This window comes from Pogoniulus pusillus, chromosome 25 (assembly GCF_015220805.1).
Source record: "Pogoniulus pusillus isolate bPogPus1 chromosome 25, bPogPus1.pri, whole genome shotgun sequence".
Taxonomy (NCBI): domain Eukaryota; kingdom Metazoa; phylum Chordata; class Aves; order Piciformes; family Lybiidae; genus Pogoniulus; species Pogoniulus pusillus.
Genome location: NC_087288.1, coordinates 4795556 through 4817374, shown reverse-complemented (window position 1 = coordinate 4817374; position 21819 = coordinate 4795556). Strand labels below are relative to the sequence as shown.

Sequence of the window (21819 nt, the reverse complement as noted above, 5' to 3'; positions counted from 1 at the left end):
TAAGTTAGTTATACTACTCATATTTGATCCTCCCACTACTGCCACCAGACACTCCTTCTGATAAACTGAAAGAGCTTTTGAGGCATTCAGAAACACCAAGTGAAGGCTTCCAAGGAGCAATTTCAATTTTTAAACAAACATTTAGGACTTCTACAAATTGCAACATGTTCTGACAACATTTTCCAAGATAAAGGTCAGAAGCAGAGTACTGTGATACATCCTGTATCTACTCTTCTTACCTTGAGGATTTATATAGATACAGTTTCTCAGAGAAGTGAACAGCATTAGCTGCAGATCACTACCTTAGCCAGAAACACACCTGAAGTGACATCAATAGTTCAAAGATAAAAGGTAAACTGAAGAAGAGAATTAATGCATATGACAAGAAATTTTCACAGATTATCCATACAAAGAAAGCAACTACAAAGTTCTTGCACAGGATCTGAATTCTTATTGGACTTGATGGTCTTACAGATCTTTTCCAACCTGCATGGGTTTTTTCAGCTGCAAATTTCAATGTCATCTAGTCCTTCCACAATAATGAGTGGAAAAATACTCAGCTTATCTTCTTTTCATCATATGCCCTATGAGGAGAGGCTGAGGGAGCTGGAGGTGTGCAGCCTGGAGGAGTCTCAGGGGTGACCTCATTGCTGTCTACAACTACCTGAAGGGAGGCTGTAGCCAGGTGGGGGTTGGTCTCTTTTGCCAGGCAAACAGCAACAGAAGGAGGTGATACAGTCTCAAGTTGTGCCAGGGGAGTTTTAGGCTGGATGTTAGGAGGAAGTTGTTGCCAGAGAGAGTGATTGGCATCGGAATGGGCTGCCCAGGGAGGTGGTGGAGTTGCCATCCCTGGAGGTGTTTAAAAAAAAACCTGGATGAGGCACTTAGTGCCATGGTCTAGTTGACTGGATAGGGCTGGGTGCTAGGTTGGACTGGATGATCTTGGAGGTCTCTTCCAACCTGGTTGATTCTATGATTCTAAGACCTGCTCCCAGAGCCTTCATCAGCTTTGTTACCCTTCTCTGTACACACTCCAGCAGCTCAGTCAGCCCATGCTAAGCTCCAAATCCCACATATAACTTAGAAAAACCCCATAATCTAAAGCTAAGATTCTAAAACACTGTCTGATTCCTGTTTCCTCCAGCAGGAAGATTAACAATAGCCAGGCCTGGCAGCCAAACGCATCAGGTGAAACAATGAGACTTTCAGGGAGCTTCAGCTATCAGTGTAACTCTAGAACTAGGTTGGCAGTGCAGTTTGATTTTTAATTTCATTTTTCTAATTATGTTGAAACCAAAGCATATTAATTTAATTGCCCTTGTGGTATATAAAGGTCTGCAGGAGCAGCAATGACCAATTCTCTTATGAAATGAGAGCTTTTTCTTTCCTTGGCAAATTATTTTTTTTAATTAGCTGTTTTTTTGGTTGTTGTTTTTTTTCTTTGATGAAGCATCAGTGGTTCACTTAAAAAAAAAAGCTTTGCAGCTGGAAAAAACAAATTCAGGTCTAAAAGACCTTCTGGGCTTCATTGCTGTAGGGAAATAAGTAGCAATTAATGTGAAATCTAGTAAGTGCAAGTCTGTCTGCTGAGTTAATAAATAAAACATAGATGGGTTTTATTAGCTGCCAATTGTATCCAGGAACACAGACAGTGAACTGTGAGGCTTAAAATAAATTGGCATCTTACAAATATGGTTTGAGAAATAATTACAGTCCCTGAAATGATTAACTATAGTAATAAATTTTACTTTTCCTCTTCTGCATGCTGTTTTGAAATTAATTAACTGTATAAAAGTAAACTGTGATTTTGTGATTTAATTAAATTTCTTAGAGCTAAGATCTTTCCAGGGTAGAAGAAAGGTCTACTTCCTTTCATACTCCTTATTTGCAGTCCAGGCCATGAAATATTTTCAGTTTGTACTGAGCATAACAATTCTTGCAGAGGAAACTTTGCATTTTTTTAGTAGTCAGCATGAACATAAGGGACAGAACTGTGCTACAGTTAATTCATGACTGTGCCAGCATAAAGGAGATTCCTTATCAAAGAGCCCACTGCCCTGGTGGCAAATCATAGAACAGACTGATTTCTAAGCACAAGATACAGCAGCAAAGGAGATCTGTGTTTTGTTTTTATGGTCTGTAAAATGTCAACCTCATGCAGGTGGATACACACCCAACCCAGAAATAATAATAGTGTTCATCACAAACTTCAGGGAACAAAACATATAAAATAAAGGGCTATGTCATTATGGATCTTAAAATAACTGATTTCTTACCTTACTGTTGCTTCTGGTTCTTAATTTATGTGCCTGCTTGTAGCTAATATTTGATACAGAGCACTAGATGTGCTTTAACACTGGTCAGGTCACACATTGAGTGTTGTGTCCAGCTCTGGGATCCTCAATACAAGAGAGATGTTGAGATACTGGAACATGTCCAGAGAAGGGTGACGAAGCTGATGAAAGGCCTGGAGCACAGCCCTGTGAGGAGAGGCTGAGGGAGCTGGGGGTGTGCAGCCTGCAGAAGAGGAGGCTCAGGGCAGAGCTCATTGCTGTCTACAACTACTTGAAGGGAGGCTGTAGCCAGGTGGGGTTGGTCTCTTCTCCCAGGCAACCAGCAATAGAACAAGGGGACACAGTCTCAACTTGTGCTGGGGGAGGTCTAGGCTGGATATTAGGAGGAAGTTCTTCACAGAATGATTGGCATTGGAATGGGCTGCCCAGGGAGGTGGTGGAGTCACCATCCCTGGAGGTATTCAAGACTGGATGAGGCACTTAGTGCCATGGTCTGGTTGGTTGGCTAGGGCTGGGTGCTAGGTTGGACTGGATGAGCTTGGAGGTCTCTTCCAACCTGTTTGATTCTATGATTCTATCTGAATTCTCTAATTAGGGTGTATTTCTCAGAGTTAGTGAGTCGCTGTCACTGTTTAGCCTTTTGCTGTCAGGCAGGTTTGGTTGCCTTTTTTTACAGCTTTATGCAACTTTTGTCAGGTTTGCATTTTTAATAATTGTTCCCTATTATTTGACTGCACAATTTGTGATAAGGCTGTTCATTTTCCTAGATAAAAAGCCCTTTTGCTAGGCTCTATTTCAAGCTAATCTGCTAATAATCTGATTTTTATGAAATCTTTATTTTGTTGTTTTCTTCTTCTTGTTGTTGCCTTTATTTTTTCCTTGTAAATTCTTGATTTTTTTTTAAAAAACAACAGATTTTTTTTTTTTGTACTGTAAGACTTAAGTGCAATATCCCAGAGGGACATAACTGAAAAAATACCACAATGCTTCAACTTGGATATGCCAAGCTCCCACTGTGAAATCTTTTAGTAAGCTCCTAGTGCCTTGTTGGGAAGGAGGTGAACATTTCAGCATAGTCTTGACAGCAGTAAGGTACAGTGAGTCAGACAGAGCTATTCTGAGAAGCAGGAAAAGATAAAGTTAAATTTCTGTTGTTTTTTTTTCCTGTGAAACTCACCTGTAGAGTTGCAGTTCATAAACCCAAATGGTTTCCTTGGTTGAAATACCTTTGGTTTTGAGTTGCAAATGGGAAGATGGAGATTTGCATACATGCTTTTAAATAGAGTCTGTGTGTATCAGTGCTTCTGATGTCCCACTTTCCTTGAGAGTGATTTTCTCAGGAAATGATGGGTACACACAGCCCAATCAGTGATTTAGACTAACAGATTGTGCTGTTCTTCACAGCTCGCTCAAGTCTTCACCGTACTACCGGCAATATCACTTGTGTAACATTCACATTGATTAACAAGCACAGCAAAAGCAGTCTGGGACTCAGCAGGGAGTGTAATTCATAGAAAGCACTTGTTTCCTCTGTCATTTCCCACAACACTTGGACAGAGTGGAAGGGTTAGTTAGCAGCATAGGACAGCTCTTGTCCTGCTCAGCACATTTTCCCAGTCTTGCTAAAGCAGGGTTTCACAGTAAAATTGCTCTTAAATGTTACCTTTTTGCTACTCTTCTTACAGGTCGTTCATGTTTTGATTGCATTTCTCTTCCCTTTAATTTACTCACACTTAATATTCAGATTTCCTTATGAAAATGGTCAAATTTGCATTAGATTCTAACCATCTGTATCAGAATGTCCTAATGGTGTTACTAGCATGCTGCAGCCAATTGCCTGTCTCTCCAGCTACCTGAAGGGAGGTTGGAGTGAGGAGGGGGGCTGCCTCTTCTCCTTGATGATAAGCAACAGGAGTGCAGGACAGGGATACAAGCTGCACTAGAGAAGGTTTAGGAAATATTTCTTCACTGAAAGGGTTATCAAACATTGGAAAGGTCTGCCCAGGGCAGAGTCACCATCCCTAGGGGTGCTCAGGGACATGATTTAGTGTTGACCCTTCAGTGCTGAGTCAAAGACTGGACTGAATGATCTTGGAGGTCTCTTCCAACTGGATGTATTTTGTGCTTCTGTAGTGAATACTGCAGCTACTGTACTAGAATTAGTTAACTTTTCCAAAAACAAAGACAAAAGTACTTTCAGGCATGCACAAAATCTTTACAGAAAGTGTGGTCAGGCATTGGAACAGGTTGCCCAGGGAGAAGGTGAAGTCACCATCCCTGGAGCTGTTCAAGAAACATGTGGACATGGCACTTTGGGACATGGTTTAAAGGCCACGGTGGTGTTAGGTTGATGGTTGGACTCTATCTTACAGATCTTTTACAAGCAAAACAATTCTATGATTCCAAATAAAGTCTTAGTGATCAAATGGGTACAGACATCTTACCTCTGCGAGCAAAATCCTAAAAACAGGTGTCTTGTGCACAGATTTTGCCATGTTTACATTATACCATCTCTTACTTGGGCAGGTATTCATTGGGAGTCATCACTTCTGCATACATAAACCACCCTCAGTCACAAATGGCTTTGCAACCACAGTGATTAAGAGAAAAAGCCACCTTCTTTCCTAATACTGCAGTGCTTCTTAACAGAAAGAAACAGCCACAAGAGATGGATTTTTAAAGACAATACAAGAAATGGAAATTCCAAATCTTCTGGGTGGAGGAGTGGAGGTGCTGCTGTTAGAGTTAAAAGTTATACTGTTTGCTATCTGCTCTTCTGACAATTCCTTACAGCTGCAAAAGTGACAGCAAACTCTCTTTAAGATTGCCAGCAAGGATATCTCAAATGCCCTGCTCTGGTTCCTTTGCCCTCACTATTCAGGCAGGACAATCAATCAGGAAGCACCTCGGGATGACAAAAGATATGCCACGGTGCCAAGTCAGCAAATGGTCCTTTGGCTTAAAGGGAGACCTGCTGCTTGCAGGCTTGGCAGCAAGGTGTCTGGGGTGGTGTCCCAGAGGACCTGAGAATGATGGGGTACCAAGGCCATATGGAAAAGCAAGAGCCCTCCCAGTTGCTTTGCCTGTCACTAGAAAGAAGAAAAGCTTTGCCATGGCAACTATGCTATGTATTTTTCACCTCCTCTGTGTTTAGTACAGCTTATTTTGTCTGTATCTTTTGGGGTTTTGCACTAAAATGTAAAAGTCCTTTCCCCATTTTAACACTGTTAAGAAGGGATAAGACTGAATTGCTGAAGCAATCTCAACTACCTTATTTTTTCTGTATCCAGATAACCCCTCCAAAATCTCCATTCAATTTCTTCTTTGAATATCTTAAGCTGCAATTTAAAACCCTTCAAGAGAAATAAGATAGAAAATATGGATGACATGAAAAGGATCACAAAATGGTACAGATGACTTACACTGCTAAAGTTTGTCTTTCTCTCTTTAAACCAGACATTTAAATTTGATTCTGAATATGTATCACTGGAACTGTTGCAATCTTACAAGAACCATAACAGAAGTGGCTGATAAGAAAATTGAAAATGCAAATAGAGTGTTTTCAGGTTTGCTAAATGTGGTACACTGTGAATCAGGAGAACAGACACAGAACTTTGTTTCAGAGCACCAGGTTGGAGAGATAACTAAAGTAAAACTCACTGCTATGGGCAGGGAACATTATTTAAGAGTTTGTACTCATAAACAATAAAAAATGATGAAAAATACCTTACAGAGGGTCATAATGTCTCTCTTATGAGGAGAGGCTGAGAGACTTGGGACTTTTTAGTCTGGAAAAGAGAAGACTTAGAGGGGATTTGGTAAATGTTTAGAAATATCTGAGGCTGCCCAGGAGAGGGGGGACAGGCTCTGCTCACTGCTCCCTGGGATAGGACAAGGAACAATGGGTGTAAGTTGCGTCAAAAGGGGTTCCACCTCAACACAAGGGGGAACTTCTTTACTGTAAGGGTCACAGAGAACTGGAACAGGCTGCCCAGAGAGGTTGTGAAGACTTCTTCTCTGGAGACTTTCAAAACCCACCTGGATGTGTTCCTGTGTCCCATACTGTAGGTGATCCTGCTCTGGCAGGGAGATTGGACTGGATGACCTTGTGAGTTCCCTTCCACCTCTTAACATTCTGTGATTCTGTGCAATCAAAGCATGCCTTCTTCTAAACAAAGTTGTGCTGAGTGGTTTTTGAGAAACCACCATGAAGAAAGAACTCATGGGTGGGTTGAAAGACACATTAGCAAAATCATGAAACACTGTGGAAACAAAAGTCTGCATTATATTCTTTACTACTGCCAATTAATTCTCTCACTTATTTTGGATAGTTTCTTAACGTACTACAAAGTGCCTGCTTTTTAGTAGGAATAGCAATTTTAAATCAATTCAGTGACATTCCAAGCCTAAATTAACTCTCTTATGTCTACAGCTTGAATGATGGGAGCATCTCCTCTTTGGTTCTGTTAGGTTTTTTTCTTTATTTTAGAAGGATCACAGGATGTTAGGGGTTGGAAGGGACCTCCACAGATCATCATGTCCAACCCGCTGCCAGAGCAGGAACATAGAATCTAGTGTACATCATACAGGAACACATCCAGACAGGGCTTGAAATTCTCTGTAGGAGACTCCACAGCCTCTCTGGGCAACCTGTTCCAGTGCTCTGTGACTCTTACAGTACAATTCCACCTCATGTTGAGGTGGAATCTCCTGTGATGTAGTTTATTACCCCTTGTCCTATCACAGACCACAACTGAGAAGAGTTTGTCCCCTCCCTCTTGACCCCCAGTCCTCATATATTCATAAACATTGATTAGATTCCCTCTAAATCTTCTCTTCACCAGACCAAAAAGCCCCAGGTCCCTCAGTCTCTCCTCATCAGGCAGTGCTCCAGCCCCTTAATCGTATTGTAGCCCTCTTTTGAGTAGGTTTCTGTCCCTCCTGAAATGGGGAGCCTGAATGCAATATTCCAGGTGAGATCTGACCAGGGCAGAGTAGAAGTGGAGGAGAACCTCCTTCAGTCTGCTGGCCACACTCCTCTTAATGCACCCCAAGATCCCATTGGCTTTTTGGCCACAATGGCACATTGCTGTCCCATTATTTGCTTCTGTTGAAGATGAGTGATGCTGAAGTAGAAGAAACACTATTCAGAACTTTTTGTTCCTCTTATATTCATGAGCCTAAAATGTGTAGCATTCAGTTTCTGCTCTGAATGAAAAATTAACACTCTTTTTGTTGTTAGCAGCTATTACTGTACATGCATATCACACGTATCACTTTGGCTTCACAACTGTGTTTTTAGAGAGAGGGAATGTTTTTGTCCTTTTACAACAGTCTACTCAAAGCAGCTGCAAATACCAATCCTGGCTGATCAGGACACGACATTACAATGCCTGCCATTACACAGAACTCCATGAATTGAAGGCAAAGCTCCTGTGAAAGCTACGGACACTTTTGCCTTCCTCTGTAACTTGGACACATGCACTCAGAGAAGCTAAACCAAAGTAAAATGCACATACAAAATGAAGCAGACACCTATAGAAAAGAATCTTTTTTAGCCTGAATAATTAACATTTGCCAAAATTTACAAAAGGAAACCAAAGCCTTCTGATACAAAACACTATCATTTGCCTGATCTACAGTGTGGGTGAAATTTGTGGCATGAAAATGGTTTCTTTTGTCTTGTTACTGAGAGACAAAAGTATTCTTTCCACATATTCCAACTGAAAGCTCACTCTGTTCTCAGCAGGTGGTACAATAACACCTTTCAACCATACAGCACTTACCTGACTGAAGTGCAACTCACTACTCTAATTTTGCTATCCATTTTGGAAATACCAAATGGGCTCATACACCATTTACTTTGGAGAGAAAAACTTGCTAAATAGCTTGAAGTACTTCCTATTTTTAATGAGAAACTTCACAATCTTAAAAACTCCTTGTCCTCTCTAGCTTCAGATTTCTGGTGCTACCTCCTCCTGGCTACTCTGGGGCCAAAAGGCTGTGAAAGACAGACAAGGATTGACTCGTAACCAGGGCTGCCAGACAAAGGGAAGAGAACTGTGATAGGTTTTAGGTGATAACCTCAATGATTCAATCTTATCAAGTCCAGAGATGATACAAAAGCAGGAAGAGTGATGGACACATCAGAGCACAGACCTCAATAGGTTGGAGAAACTATCCAAGAGGAATCTTGAATTACCACAAAGGGAAGTGTAAAGTTTTAGCCCTGGGGAGTAATAATGCTATGCGTAGTTGGTGGTTGAGAGCTGCAAAGCAGCTTGGCAGAGAAGATGAACAGAAGTCAATGCTGAGTCCTTGTGGCAAAGGTAGCCAAGACCCTGGAACGGGTTGCCCAGGTTGGTGGGGTTGAGGCCTTGAACTTGAGTAGGAAAAAAGCTATTCTAGGAGATATGGAACACAATTGTGCTGCCATAAATGATTTTGTGACTCTGTGCACATTTGCAGTTGTGGTTCAGCCCAGCAAAGATATCTGCTTGCCTGTATTTCATCCAAGTCCAAGACTGCAACTAATGATGTCTTAATCCTAAGCCTCATCAAGCCATATAAATCACATCCTGCCCAAGATCCTTCAGCTACTCTTTCTGGAATACCTCCAACTTCAGCAAAGCATTCTCTGCTACACAAAGCTTTGAAATCCAAGCCTTGCTCTCTGCTTCAACACCAATACAGTAACTTGTGGCATTCAGATCTAAACACACTCAGCTGCAGCTCCCTTCTTCCTTCACCAGAAATCCAGTCCAGCTTCCCATTACTGTACCTCCAGAGCCCCAGTCCCAAAGGCATTGATAAGCTCACTTCTCATTCCTGCACTTACCAAAGGCCACCAATACATTACCTCCATGGCATTATTTGTGGATTGAGAAAGCTGCATAATCAGTGCCTATCTAAAACTGAAACCCCAGACTCCTCAGCTCTCAGCATGACAACCCTAAATCTAGCTCTGTGATATCTTCTGTAAACAGGTTTAGCTTTAGCTCATCACATTCTATCTCCTGAAATTAAATCTTTATCAGAAACCCTGACACCACTACTGAAATCTATTTTCCCCTCTGGGCTTAGCATTGATAGTTTGCTGCCTTGCCAGATGAAGTGAGGTAGAGTGCTGTCACCCAAAATATTGACTACAGTTAAGATAAGCTATGGAACTTGAGGTTTTGAGCAGCCAAGTCTAGTTGAAAGGCATCCCTGCCTATGGCAGGGAGGTTAGAGTAGATGATCTCTAAGGTCCTTTCTAACCTAAGCCATTCTATGGCTCTAAGCACTAAACATAACCTCCTGCATGTCTCAGCCATACAAAACACAACTCTAACCTCTGCTACCAAAAAAACCCATGCAGGCAGCAAATCTCTTTCATCCTAAACATAAACCTACTCTATTAATGACCAGGTAAACCCCGTCAAGATGAACTCTGCTTGTTTCAGAGTTTGTGTTTTGTTGTTGTTGTTTCATTTTTCTTTGTGCAGGTTGTTTGGTGGGTTGGTTTGTTTGGGATTTGTTTGTCTGGGGGTTTTATTTGTTTGGGGTTTTTATTTGTTTGTCTGGGTTTTTTTGGGGGGTCTTTTGTCTGGGGCTTTTAACTGTTTTGTTTGGGGGGTTGTTTCATTTTGCTTTAGGTCTTTTTGGCTGGTTTTGATCTATTGCTTTGGGTTTTTTTTTAAAGCTTGGATTTTGTGCACAATTTGACCTAAGAAGATTCCCAGAAATATTACTTATTTATTTATTGAAGTATGATCTATTCTGATGTCTATAATTAAGCATTTTTCCCCTTTCCAGTATTACATCTCCATGAATGAGATGATTCATCAATATTAAGAGTAATAATTCTCTAGTTGACAGCAATACAGAGTTCTGCTCAGGTAATCAATATTTGCTGCTTCCATTCCCAAACACATCTGAGGTTTTCTGATTACATGTCATCCTTAATTTTGCCAAGCACCTAAGTACAGCCAAAATCCTGTTACCTTTCAGCTCTGTAAGAATTCTCCTACACTCCTTTCTCCTTACAACTATCATTTTGCAATAGCAGGAGAGGGAAGAGAGAAACTGCATGTGCCATCTGTCATTTTCCATGCCTGTCTGACACATATGCATCTTAACAGCTAATCTGTAAAGGGAGATGACATATGCAGCAAAAGCAAATATACACTTCCAAGGTAGCTAGCACTCTTCTGACATATACCATGTCTCCACTGATTCTTTCACTCCTGCCTTTCAGGGGAGAGATTTATGTTTTCCCCTAGTCCACATCTCCAAATTAGGTGTATCCACAAGACAAAATGCAGATCTGCTGACTGCTGTATTATGAGGACAGGCTGAAGGAGCTGGGGTTGTTCAGCTTGAAGAAGAGAAGACTCTGGGGGGACTTTAGAGCTGCCTTTCAATACCTGAAGGTCAGGAAGGCTACAGAGGGACTTTTCATAAGAGTGCTTTGCAACAGGAAAGGAGGGAATGGTTTTAAGGTGATGGAGAGAAGGGTTAGACTGGATCTTAGGAAGAAGCTCTTCAGTACAAGGGTGGTGAGACTCTAGAATAGGCTACCCAGGGAGGTTGTGGATGCCTCCTCCCTGGGGGTGGTCAAGGCCAGTTTGGATGAGGCCATGAGCAGTTGAGAGGCATCCTTGCCCATGTTGGGGAGTCTGGAGTAGCTGATCTCTGAGGTCACCTCCAATCTAAGCCATTCTATGACTATTTCCTTTGTTACCAATAGCATTGGCAGTCACATGGAATTGAATCATAGAATCAACCAGGTTGGAAGAGACCCCCAAGATCATCCAGTCCAACCTAGAACTCAGCCCTATCCAGTCAACCAGACCATGGCACCTCCCTGGGCAATAATCTCACATTTACCCAAAAACCCTATTTTGCAGCATCTTTCACCATTCACAGTTTGAAATGTTACAGAATCTGTGCTTACTGGCATAATAACTTACACCTCTAAAAGGGTGAACAGATGTTCAGATGCAAGGTTAATTATTTTTATGAGGTCTACATAGCAACAATCTTTTTCTTTTACCTGGGTGAAGTCTTTGGAATCTGATATGTTAGTAAAAAGCCCAAACAAAAATATGCTGGATAGCCATTTTAGTATCTTGAACAGCACTGGGCTGTAAAACACATCAAGGTTTTCTAGCTGCATAATATTCTCAGCTTTTTTTTTCCCCTAATTGATGATTTTAGCCATTTTGTACCATATTTGGGAAAAATAGGGCAGCTTTTTTTCTAACACATGAAAAATACTCTATTACAACCATAGTTTTATGTATTTGCATAAATGAAGAGGACTTCTTGGAAAGAGGAGCTCATCTGAAGAATGCTCAGCATCACATCTGACACATTTGTAGTTGGAATAAAGGATGTGGTTGGTACCATACCTGCCCAGAGCATCTCCTTGATATAAAATGGCTGCATGGAGAAAGGCTTATGAAGACAAGTCCTGACATTAATAGCTCAGATCTTAGCACTTTAAATCCTTCTGTAATATAGCTGAACACAGCTCCAGGCAAACTCCATTTCCCCTGATGGATTGATTACCAACTGAACTAGTCCATCTTGACATTTGCAGTGTCTCTAATTTGCAGGCTTCCTAGAAAAAAAAAATCTGCTCTCCAGCCACAGAAATACTTCAGCCCTTCATTTGCTTCCATATAAAGATGTTGCTGTGGTTAGACATTTCAGTGACACAACTCTTTGCTATGGAGTGCTGAATGGTAACAAAAAATGCTCCAAAACCCCATACTGCATCCATATTCCTCCTTATTTTCTTGCTAAATATATTGCCTATATAGATTGCTGGTTTACAGAGCTTCCCATTTGGATGCATATCCACCAGACACCACTACTGAATGCAGGAGACAAGAAACTCCAACATATACACTCTACATCCCAGTTCACCATCAATCTCTGCCAACAATGTGTACACTCTAAAAGTTTATGTACCTGGAAACTAAGTTAACTTTTTGATTATCCTAAGTGAAATATAACTTGTTAAAAACATCTAACATATATGTTTGTCACTTCTATTCTTGAAGATCAGGCCTTTGCTGGCCCAACAGCTCTGTCTCAGGTCATAAAATCACCACAGAAAGGCTCAGGTTTGAAGGGACCTCAGTAATTGTCCACTACAATCCCATTGCCACAGGCAGGGACAACTCTGAGTGAGACTTGGTTGCTCAAAGCCTCATCCAAGGCGGCTTAAACACCTCCATGGGGACATGGAGCATCCACAAACACTATTGGCAACCTGTTCCACAGTCACACCACCCTCATGCTGAAGTTCTTCCTAAGATCCCATTTAAATCTATTATCCTTCAGCTTACAATTATTCCCCTAGTCTTGTCACTAGACACCCTTAAGAAAAGTCCCTCTCCAGCCTTCCTGTGCTCTCCCTTAACTTTAGATGTCTACAACATAAATATCTACATTTCAGCTGATCAAATTTAGTTTCCTTCCTCACAGGCAGAAGAAAACTAGCTATAATCCTAGGGACAACCCCAGGGTCAATCTCCATAGCTGTGTGCATCCCGAATAAAACCATACAAACACAAAATTGTTTTGGTTGGAAAATACCTCTAAAATCAAATCAAACTATCAACCTGAGACCACCATGGCCACTAAACCATGTCCCACAGTGCAATGTCCACATGTTTGTTGAACAGGTTGGACAAGAAATGCTTTGGCTAATAAGGAAAATGACACTAAACAAATGAGATTGACGCATCATGGGAATCTGAAATTAGGTGACATAAATTCCACCACAAGTCTAATGCTTTTGGCTTGAGTCAAAACCATTCTGTTCCAGTGAGCCTGATTCTTAAGAACTTATGTAACATTTAAGACAGCCTTGCACAGGTCTCTCTCCACCTTGGCAATAGTTTAAGTTAACCTTAGCTGCTTGGCTGGTTTCTATGAGAAGCAGAAGATGTCCACTATCTACAGCTAAACTAAAAAGGACAAATTCCACCCTCTATCATGTGTCAAAGTCTAACTGCATCATTTACTTCACCATCCACATTTGGATTTAATGCTTGCAAATAAGAATTATATACATATGTACTTGGTGCTTTGATTAACCAAACAACAAAAAAACCCAACAGATAACTATTAAGTTCACACTTTTTGTGACAGAAATATTTAGAACCATAGAATCAGCCAGGGTTGGAAGGGACCACAAGCATCATCGAGCTCCAACCCCCCTGCCATGCCCAGGGACACCCTACCCTAGAGCAGGCTGCACACAGCCTCATCCAGCCTGGCCTTAAACACCTCCAGCCATGGGGCCTCAACCATCTCCTTGGGCAACCCATTCCAGCCTCTCACCACTCTCATGCTCAACAACTTCCTCCTCATGTCCAGGCTGAACCTACCCACCTCCAGCTTTGCTCCATTCCCCCCAGTCCTGTCACTCCCTGTCAGCCTCAGAAGTCCCTCCCCAGCTTTTTTGGAGGCCCTCTTCAGATACTGGAAGGCCACAAGGAGGTCACCTGGGAGCCTCCTCTTCTCCAGACTGAACAGCCCCAACTCTTTCAGTCTGTCCTCATAGCAGAGCTGCTGCAGCCCTCTGAGCATCCTCGTGGCCCTTCTCTGGACATGCTTCAGCATCTCCACATCTTTCTTGTAATAGGGGCTGCAGAACTGGCTGCAGTACTCCAGGTGGGGTCTCACCAGGGTTGAGTAGAGGGGGAGAATCACCTCCCTTGCCCTGCTGCCCACGCTTCTTTTGATGCAGCCCAGGCTCTGGTTGACTTTCTGAGCTGCAAGTACACACTGCTGGCTCATGTTGAGCTTCTTTTGAAGTTTTAAAACTGGAGAACTAGTGTACAAAAAGCAACGTGACACTATCAGCAATTACTGAGTAACAGGACTTTACAACACCTCACAGCAGGTCTTCTTTTTTGGATTTTCAAATCAATTTTCCATTTGTTAATTTTCTTTTTTTCCCTTTTTTTTTTTGTTGCTGGTTTTGGAATTAACCCCTAGGGGGGTTAGAAATAGGCAGTGAATCAATATGCACTTTCCATCTCTGGTTCTCAGTCTTTGAAATAATTATCATAAAGGAATATGTGCTAGCATGGTGAGGAGCTCAATGTCTGAAAAGTAGTTCACTTTCCATAGCATCATTTGGAATTTTAGTAGCTAAAAAACTGTGTCTGCACTGCAGAAAGAATCAAACTAGGGAGGATCAGAAGATTTCTATTCCACAGGAAGATAAGATTCAGATACTGAATTCTTACATAAGCTGTATTTATGATGCATAAAGGGTTCCTATCACACATAAAAAATGAAAAGTACATATCCAAAAAGCAGTAAAAAGGAAGGATTCCAGATGAGTTTATATTAACATATTTTTGCCTAGAAGTCAGTGTCCTGGTGTCAGTGAAATGCTGAAGTTTGAGCTTCATTATAAGTACTTCATATATGTAAAAGAATCAAAGCAAACTAATAACATGCTCAAGAGTTTACTACCAAATTCATCTTAACTGGGTGAAAAATCAGGATGGTTAAATTGGTTTATGTTCTCATTAGTTACTTTTATTTTCTGTACTATCATGTGGGAATATCAGCCCAAAAATATTAAACAAAATTCTATTATTCATATATTTCACATTCATTTGTCATATTCTAAGATTAATGGATTTAGCCCTTAGGGAACAATACAGAATAACCTCTCTACTTTCCTGGTGTAGTTCATTAGATACACTTGCCTACAGTCAACTTAATTTTGTAGCTTTATAAAGCTAGAGGCATAGATAGCTCCTTAGAAGTGTGGCTCACAGATAAGCTTGTTCCAAGAGGAACTCACTAAAGTAAGTTTGAACTTTAAAGGTGCATATTTTCAATATACAGAATCATAGAATGGTTTGGGTTGGAAGGGACCTCCAAAGGTCACCTAGTCCCTGGAGGTGTTCAAGAAAAGCCTGGATGAGGCACTTAGTGCCATGGTCTGGTTGACTGGATAGGGCTGGGTGCTAGGTTGGACTGGATGATCTTGGAGGTCTCTTCCAACCTGGTTGATTCTATTCTATTCTAGTCCAACCCCCTCTGCCTTAATCAAAGACATCCTCAACCACCACAGAATGTCTCAGATGAAGGAAACTCCACAATCTCTCTGGGCAGCCTGTCCCAAGGCTCCCACCCTCATAGTGAAGAAGTTTTTCCTTATGGTTACACAGAAGCTCCTCTGCTTCAGCTTGCAGTCATTGCCCCTTGTCCTATCATTGGATATCATAGGGCAGAGCCTGACTGTCCTCCTGACACTTGCCCTTCATGTACTTGTTTTAAACATGACTGAGCTCACCCCCTCAGGCTCCTCTTTTCCAAGCTAAAGACACTCAGTTCGTTCAGCCTTTCCTCGTAAGGGAGATGTTCCACTTCCTTCATCATCTTTGTGCTCTGTGCTGGACTCTTTCAAGCAGTTCCCTGAGGTCCTGCTTGAACTCAGAGGCTCAGAACTGGACACAAACTGCTGCTCAATTTAGGTGTTCTCACTTTTTTTTGTCTCTTAAACTAGCATATGCAATAGAATGATCTATTACATACACAAAACAATCCTCAGCAAGACTCTTTGACCCTCTCAAAAGAAAATGATGACAGTACCTGGTGAACTTGTAGGAGCTGCTCAGCAAACTGACGTACTTCTGGTAGTAGCAAAGATATTAAAGATCTTCTTAGCATGTTATTCCTTCCCAGCAAAATCAGAGTGTGTGATATAGCATGAAGTGCCTGAAACTAAGGAGAAATAACAGTAAATGACATCTTTCAAAATACATCTGTCTTTTTTTTCCCCCAAAAATTACCTTAAGTAGAAATGGGAGCAACATATTAGAATTTTAAAGAAAAGGAAAAAAGGCAAACTAAAAAATTTGGAGATTTCACCACTCAATTACACACAAGAAACCTCTGAGAAACCCACATCACAGGATCACAGGATGTTAGGAGTTGGAAGGGACCTCTGGAGATCTTTGGCTCTAATTCCCCTACCAGAGCAAGACCACAGAATCTAGTGCAGGTTGCACAGGAATGCATCCAGACAGGGCTGGAAACTCTCCAGAGGAGGAGGCTCCACAGTCTCTCTGTGGAGTCTGTTCCAGTGTTTTGTGACCCTTACAGTACAGAAGTTCGTGTTGAAGTGGAATTTCCTGTGCTATAGTTTACACCATTGCCCCTTGTCCTGTCCCAGGGCACAAGTGAGTAGAGACTGTCCCTTCCTTCTGGATCCCCAGCCCTCAGATATTTATAATCATTTATTCAATCTCCTCTCAGTCTTCTCCAGACTAAAAAGTCCCAGGTCTCTCAGCCTTTCCTCATAAGCCTATGTTCTGACACCTAGAAATTTCCCTTTCTGAAAAGATAAGCACTAGAAGAAGCTGTCAGATGAACATACACTTCCAAAAGCCTAAATTCCCCAGGAAGCACCTTTTCAGCATTAGCTGTCATCATGTCCATCTGCTGTCACAGAAAGTGGGTAACCATCCTGCACAAAGAGCAGTTCTATTTGTTACAGGCAGGCAAAGGAACAAATGAATTACTTGAAATTCAAACATCAGCAAGCTTAGAGTTGCACTGGAGTTTTCTGACATTAGAGCCATCAAAACCAAGCTTGATGAAATGTTAACTGATAGAAGATAAACTATTTTCAAACTCAAACAATTTACTTTGCTATTTCACAAGTTTTAACCAAGCCATTTCTCCTGAACCACACCAATCATTCAGTGGTCTTATATGAGAATTAGATTAGTAATTATTTGGTTGGGGTTTATTTTGCCAGTCTTTTGTATTAAACACAACCCAGTATCCTTTGGTATTCAGTAGCTCTTGGTAAATGAGTCTTTTTGACTGACAAAAGGCTACTCTGACCCAAAGTCTTATGTCCAACAGTAACTACCATGTCTTACCCACTCAAAAGCAGACCACTGCATCCTATTAACAATTGATTTTATTCCTCTACCTGGCTTGTGTTTATGCACACACACACAGATACACAATCACAGAATGCATTGGGTTGGAAGGAACCCACAAAGGTCATCTGGTCCAACCACCCTGCAGTGAGTAGGGACATGATATTGGAGGTCTCTTCCAACCTGGTTGATTCTATGATCCTCAACTAGATCAGGTTGTTCAGACTCCCATCAAGCCTGGCCTTTAATGTCTCCATGGATGGCACCTCACACTACCCCTTTAGGCAACCTGTTGCAGTATTCTACCACCCTCACTGTAAAGAGCTTCTTCCTAAAGTCTAACCTAAATCTACCCTTCTCCAGTTTAAAACCATTGTCCTTCCTTTCAGTGCTACATACTCCTGTAAAAAGTCCCTCCCCAGCATTCTTCAAGACCCCCTCCAAGGTATTGGAAGGCTACTGTAAACTCCCCCTGGAGTCTTCTCTTCTCCAAGCTGAACAACCCCAACTCTCTCAGCCCATTTTTCATAGGAGAGGTTCTCCAGCCCTCTGATCATTTTCATAGCTCTCTCCATCAAGCCCATCAATACAGGAACAAAAACACCTGCCTACCATTTACAAGATTGCATTGGATGAATCCTCCTGGAAATCACTTCCAAACACACAAAAGGCAGGAAGGGAATTCAGCAGCAGCTAGCACAGATTTATTAGGAGGAAACCATCCCTAACCCTCTCGTTAGCCTTCTACAGTAAGATTACCAGCTGAGTGGATGAGGGGAAAGCAGTGTTATTTGCCTTGACTTTACCACAGCAGCTTCTCATCAAACTGTTACAAGTAATTCTGGGCTAGGTGAGGCGACAATGGACTGAAAACTTTTGCTGTAAAACTTTTAATTAGGCAGCTTCCCATTTAGTTACTGCCTCTCTGCCTGAAAAGATGATCAAATTGCCCTGCTAGCTGATGCAACACCTATTTACCACCAGCCTTTTACCACTGGGGAGTCTGATCAGCTTGGTTATCATCCGCCCAACATGAGACAATCTCCTAACAGTAATAACAATCAGACTTTAAGAAATCTTTGCTGCTAATCATCTCACTTTAGCACATAATCCCAAAACAAATATAAAAGCTATAAAAGATAGAAAAGTGTTACACTCAGAATTAAATCTGCAGTCAGAGGCACAAAGTGAACTCTTCATATTAAAGAGAATTCTTAAATTGTACACACATAGCTTTGAAAATCTGTAAGGTTAAAATAATTCATAACTGTATACACCAAAAATCCTACAAAGATCAAATGTGAATGAAGGTGAGATAAAAATAGCTTTCTGAACAAAGGAAATGATGTGACAGGGTAATGTAATGCATGCACTTATATGTGCTTTGAGGATATATGAATTAGTATCTGCCTTCCCTGCACTGGGTATGCACACAGCCAAATAAAATAATGACTCCTCTTCCAGTATCTGAAGGTAGCCTACAAAAAAAGCTGGGAAGGGACTTTTTAGGCTCTCAGGTAGTGACAGGACTGGGGGGAATGGAGCAAATCTGGAGATGGGCAAGTTCAGCCTGGATCTGAGGAGGAAGTTGTTGAGCATGACAGTGGTGAGAGGCTGCAATGGGTTGCCCAGTGAGGTGGTTGAGGCCCCATGGCTGGAGGTGTTTAAGGCCAGGCTGGATGAGGCTGTGTGCAGCCTGATCTAGGGTAGGGTGTCCCTGCCCACAGCAGGGTGGTTGGAACTAGATGATCCTTGTGGTCCCTTCCAACCCTGACTGATTCTATGATTCTAACCCAGAGCTGTTTTTCAATGCTACCTCTGGCAAAGAAAACACTAAATCTGTATCTGCATACAAATGTGATTTTAATTGCTCCTTTTTAAGACCTCTTCTATTTGTGTGTAAGATTTGTTGACAGACTGCAAAACAATGAAAACTATATTTCTGTAGCTATTAATGCTAGCAGCTGAGATACCTCTCCTGGTTAGCTGGAATTCTGAAGGACTAGATAATGGCTGAGTTCCAATTTTTAAGTCTCTACCAAGGGAAGTAAATCCCTACAGACACAAGCTGCAAGAGTTGGGGCTTCTCAGCTTGGAGAAAAGAAGGCACCAGGGAGACATTAGAGCACCCTTCCAGTACCTGAAGGAACCCCATAAGAAAGCTGGGAAGGGACTTTTTACAAGGGCCTGTAGTGATAGGAGGAGAGGGAACAGATTGAAGCTTGAGGAAGGCAGATTTAGACTGGATATTAGGAAGAAATTCTTTACAGTGAGGGTGGTGAGACACCAGAACAGGTTGCCCCAGTTAAGTTGTGGATGACGCTTCCCTGGAGGTGTTCAAGGCCAGACTGGATGAGGCCTTCAGCAATCTGGTCTAGTGGGAGGTGTCCCTGGCCATGGGAGAGAGGTTGGAACTAGATGATCTCCAAGGTCCCTTCTAATCTAAGCTATTGTATGTGTGGTTTTGCAATGATGATACCTGAGATCTAAATATTGATGCCACTGAAAGAATCCAACCTGCTGATTTATTAAAGAAGTATGGATTTAACATTGTATTTCAGTGGATCTCTTAGCATACTTAAGACAACAGAAGGCAATGAAGAATTAAGGGTAATACAATACTCAGGCTATACACATTAAATGCATACAGAACACATTCACAGCACATAAGCAATAAATCTATAACTAGCAACAGAAATAAGGCTTTGTGTTTCACAGCAATGCTCAGGTATTACTAATTAAGCTCTGCAAACACTCAACTTGACAATAGTTCAAATAGTATGCAGTTTCATTAGAGAAAAGTCTACCCTCAGCTCACAAATCTGTCTTTCATCCCTTGGGCTTGCCTAATGGTGGAGATGAAATAAAACCTAAGCTCTTCAGGGATTTTCCAAGTAAAAGCAGTCACAAAATTAGATTGCCTAAAACCCATGATCAAAACAAAGAAAATAATGGAGCCTGGTTCACTGTTTAGGAGTTGCATCATCTGTCCCTAACTCTCCTCCCACATCCCAGTTTCTGCTCTCTTCCCATGTCCCTCAGGACGCAGATCAAGAGAGAGTAATGCTGCACCAATAGCACGATGCTGTGACAGTAGCATAACATTAGGGTGGTGATAGCACAACAGTGTGGATTGTTGACCTGGCTGCTGCCAAAATGAATGCAGGATGTCCCTGTTCTGCTTGCTTCAAGAATGATAATTTGGATTCCCAGCCACTGATTTTAAAGCCTACTGGAGGTATTTTTGACCTTACCTTTTTTTCCCCAATTGATTCCAACATGGTTATCAGTTTCAAAACTTGGTAGTGGAAAAAAAGACTGACAAGCTAAACAGCATGTTCCAATGAGCACTGTTTCCCCAGGAATCAAAATCTTTACTTAGGAATTGTTTAGAATTCATCTTACTTTGACTAGGTAACAGCTCTCAAGGCCAGTGATGCCTCTCTTCCCCAAACGACTGGCACAGTTGGCCACACACAACTAAGGCAAATAATTATTACAGGCATCCTCAGACTCTGAGTTGTTAAAACATTACTTTTGGCTTTGAATTTACATCCTCTCTTGCCCTTTGCCCATGTAGTCCAATCAGACATCCACTCCTAAGTTAGTGCCAATTGAAGGTTTCTCATTTATACAGTCAGCATTAGCACCCCTTGCCTCGCTGTCATGTCACTACCTTTGTCAATTTGATGGTTGCCATTCATCGGTCCTTCTCTTCATGCTGCATCATTTCTCCTACCTTCAAGTCTCAAGATTTCACACATATTGTTCCAGGTCTTTGCTTTGTGAATGAAGCCCTTGCTCAAGCCTACATCAAGTCCTTGATTTGCTTTTACCCCTTCATAACCCTGCTCATGCTTCACTCTTCTAAACTCAATGTTCTCTACTAGCTTCACTGCTGCAAGGTACTTTTTATATTACAGTACTTTTTTTGCAGAGCATTAGCTGAAAAAACATTCTGATAATGTGACAGGAGGAGTGTGACAAAGAGGAGAAGAGATTAGAGACCACAATAAAATATGAAGGGCAGATGCATGTGCAGCCATCTTCCTATTTTCCCCCATCCCTCAATGCTTCTTCACACAACCAAACCTCCTGGCAGAGGCAAATTTCCCAGATTTCCCAAGTGGTTACCCTCTCCTTCCCTGCACATGTTTCTCCCCAGCACAGGCTATTGCTGACATGAGGACAGACTCAGATAAGACCCAGCTTATCTGCAGAGACTGGACTACCATTAATATTTAAGGTGATGCAAGGTAAGTAACTTTCTATGGCTGACAAATGCAAACCCTTCTCCTCTCCTCCGTATACAGCACAGCTTGCTGCTATTTTCTCTAGCTGCTTTCTTATCCAATTACAAAAGATTAAAGCATTAAAAAAAATCTTTTTCATTTCCATTAATAATTTTCTAGCACCTCTTCCAGAACAAATGCTTTACTGAACACCAGCTAGATAATTTCCCATCTGTAAACACAGTTTGTTTCACAAAGATTGTTCTTGTGTTGTTCTCTCCCAATTTACCTCTGGCAAACTCAAGTTGCATTTTGCATAATTTATCTCTAAATCTTTAATTATTCTTTTCTTTTAACTTTGCTATAAAGCTTTGG

At 41.5% G+C, this 21819-nt stretch overlaps 1 protein-coding gene across 1 annotated transcript in view; it reads right to left on the bottom strand.

Moving 5' to 3' along the window:
• Nucleotides 1–21819, bottom strand: part of MEI4 (meiotic double-stranded break formation protein 4) — a 54861-nt gene that overhangs the window by 12278 nt on the left and 20764 nt on the right. Inside the window, exon 3 of the mRNA XM_064164048.1 lies at nucleotides 15912–16043. Coding sequence (XP_064020118.1) covers nucleotides 15912–16043 — 132 coding nt within the window. The remainder of the gene's footprint in view (nucleotides 1–15911; nucleotides 16044–21819) is intronic.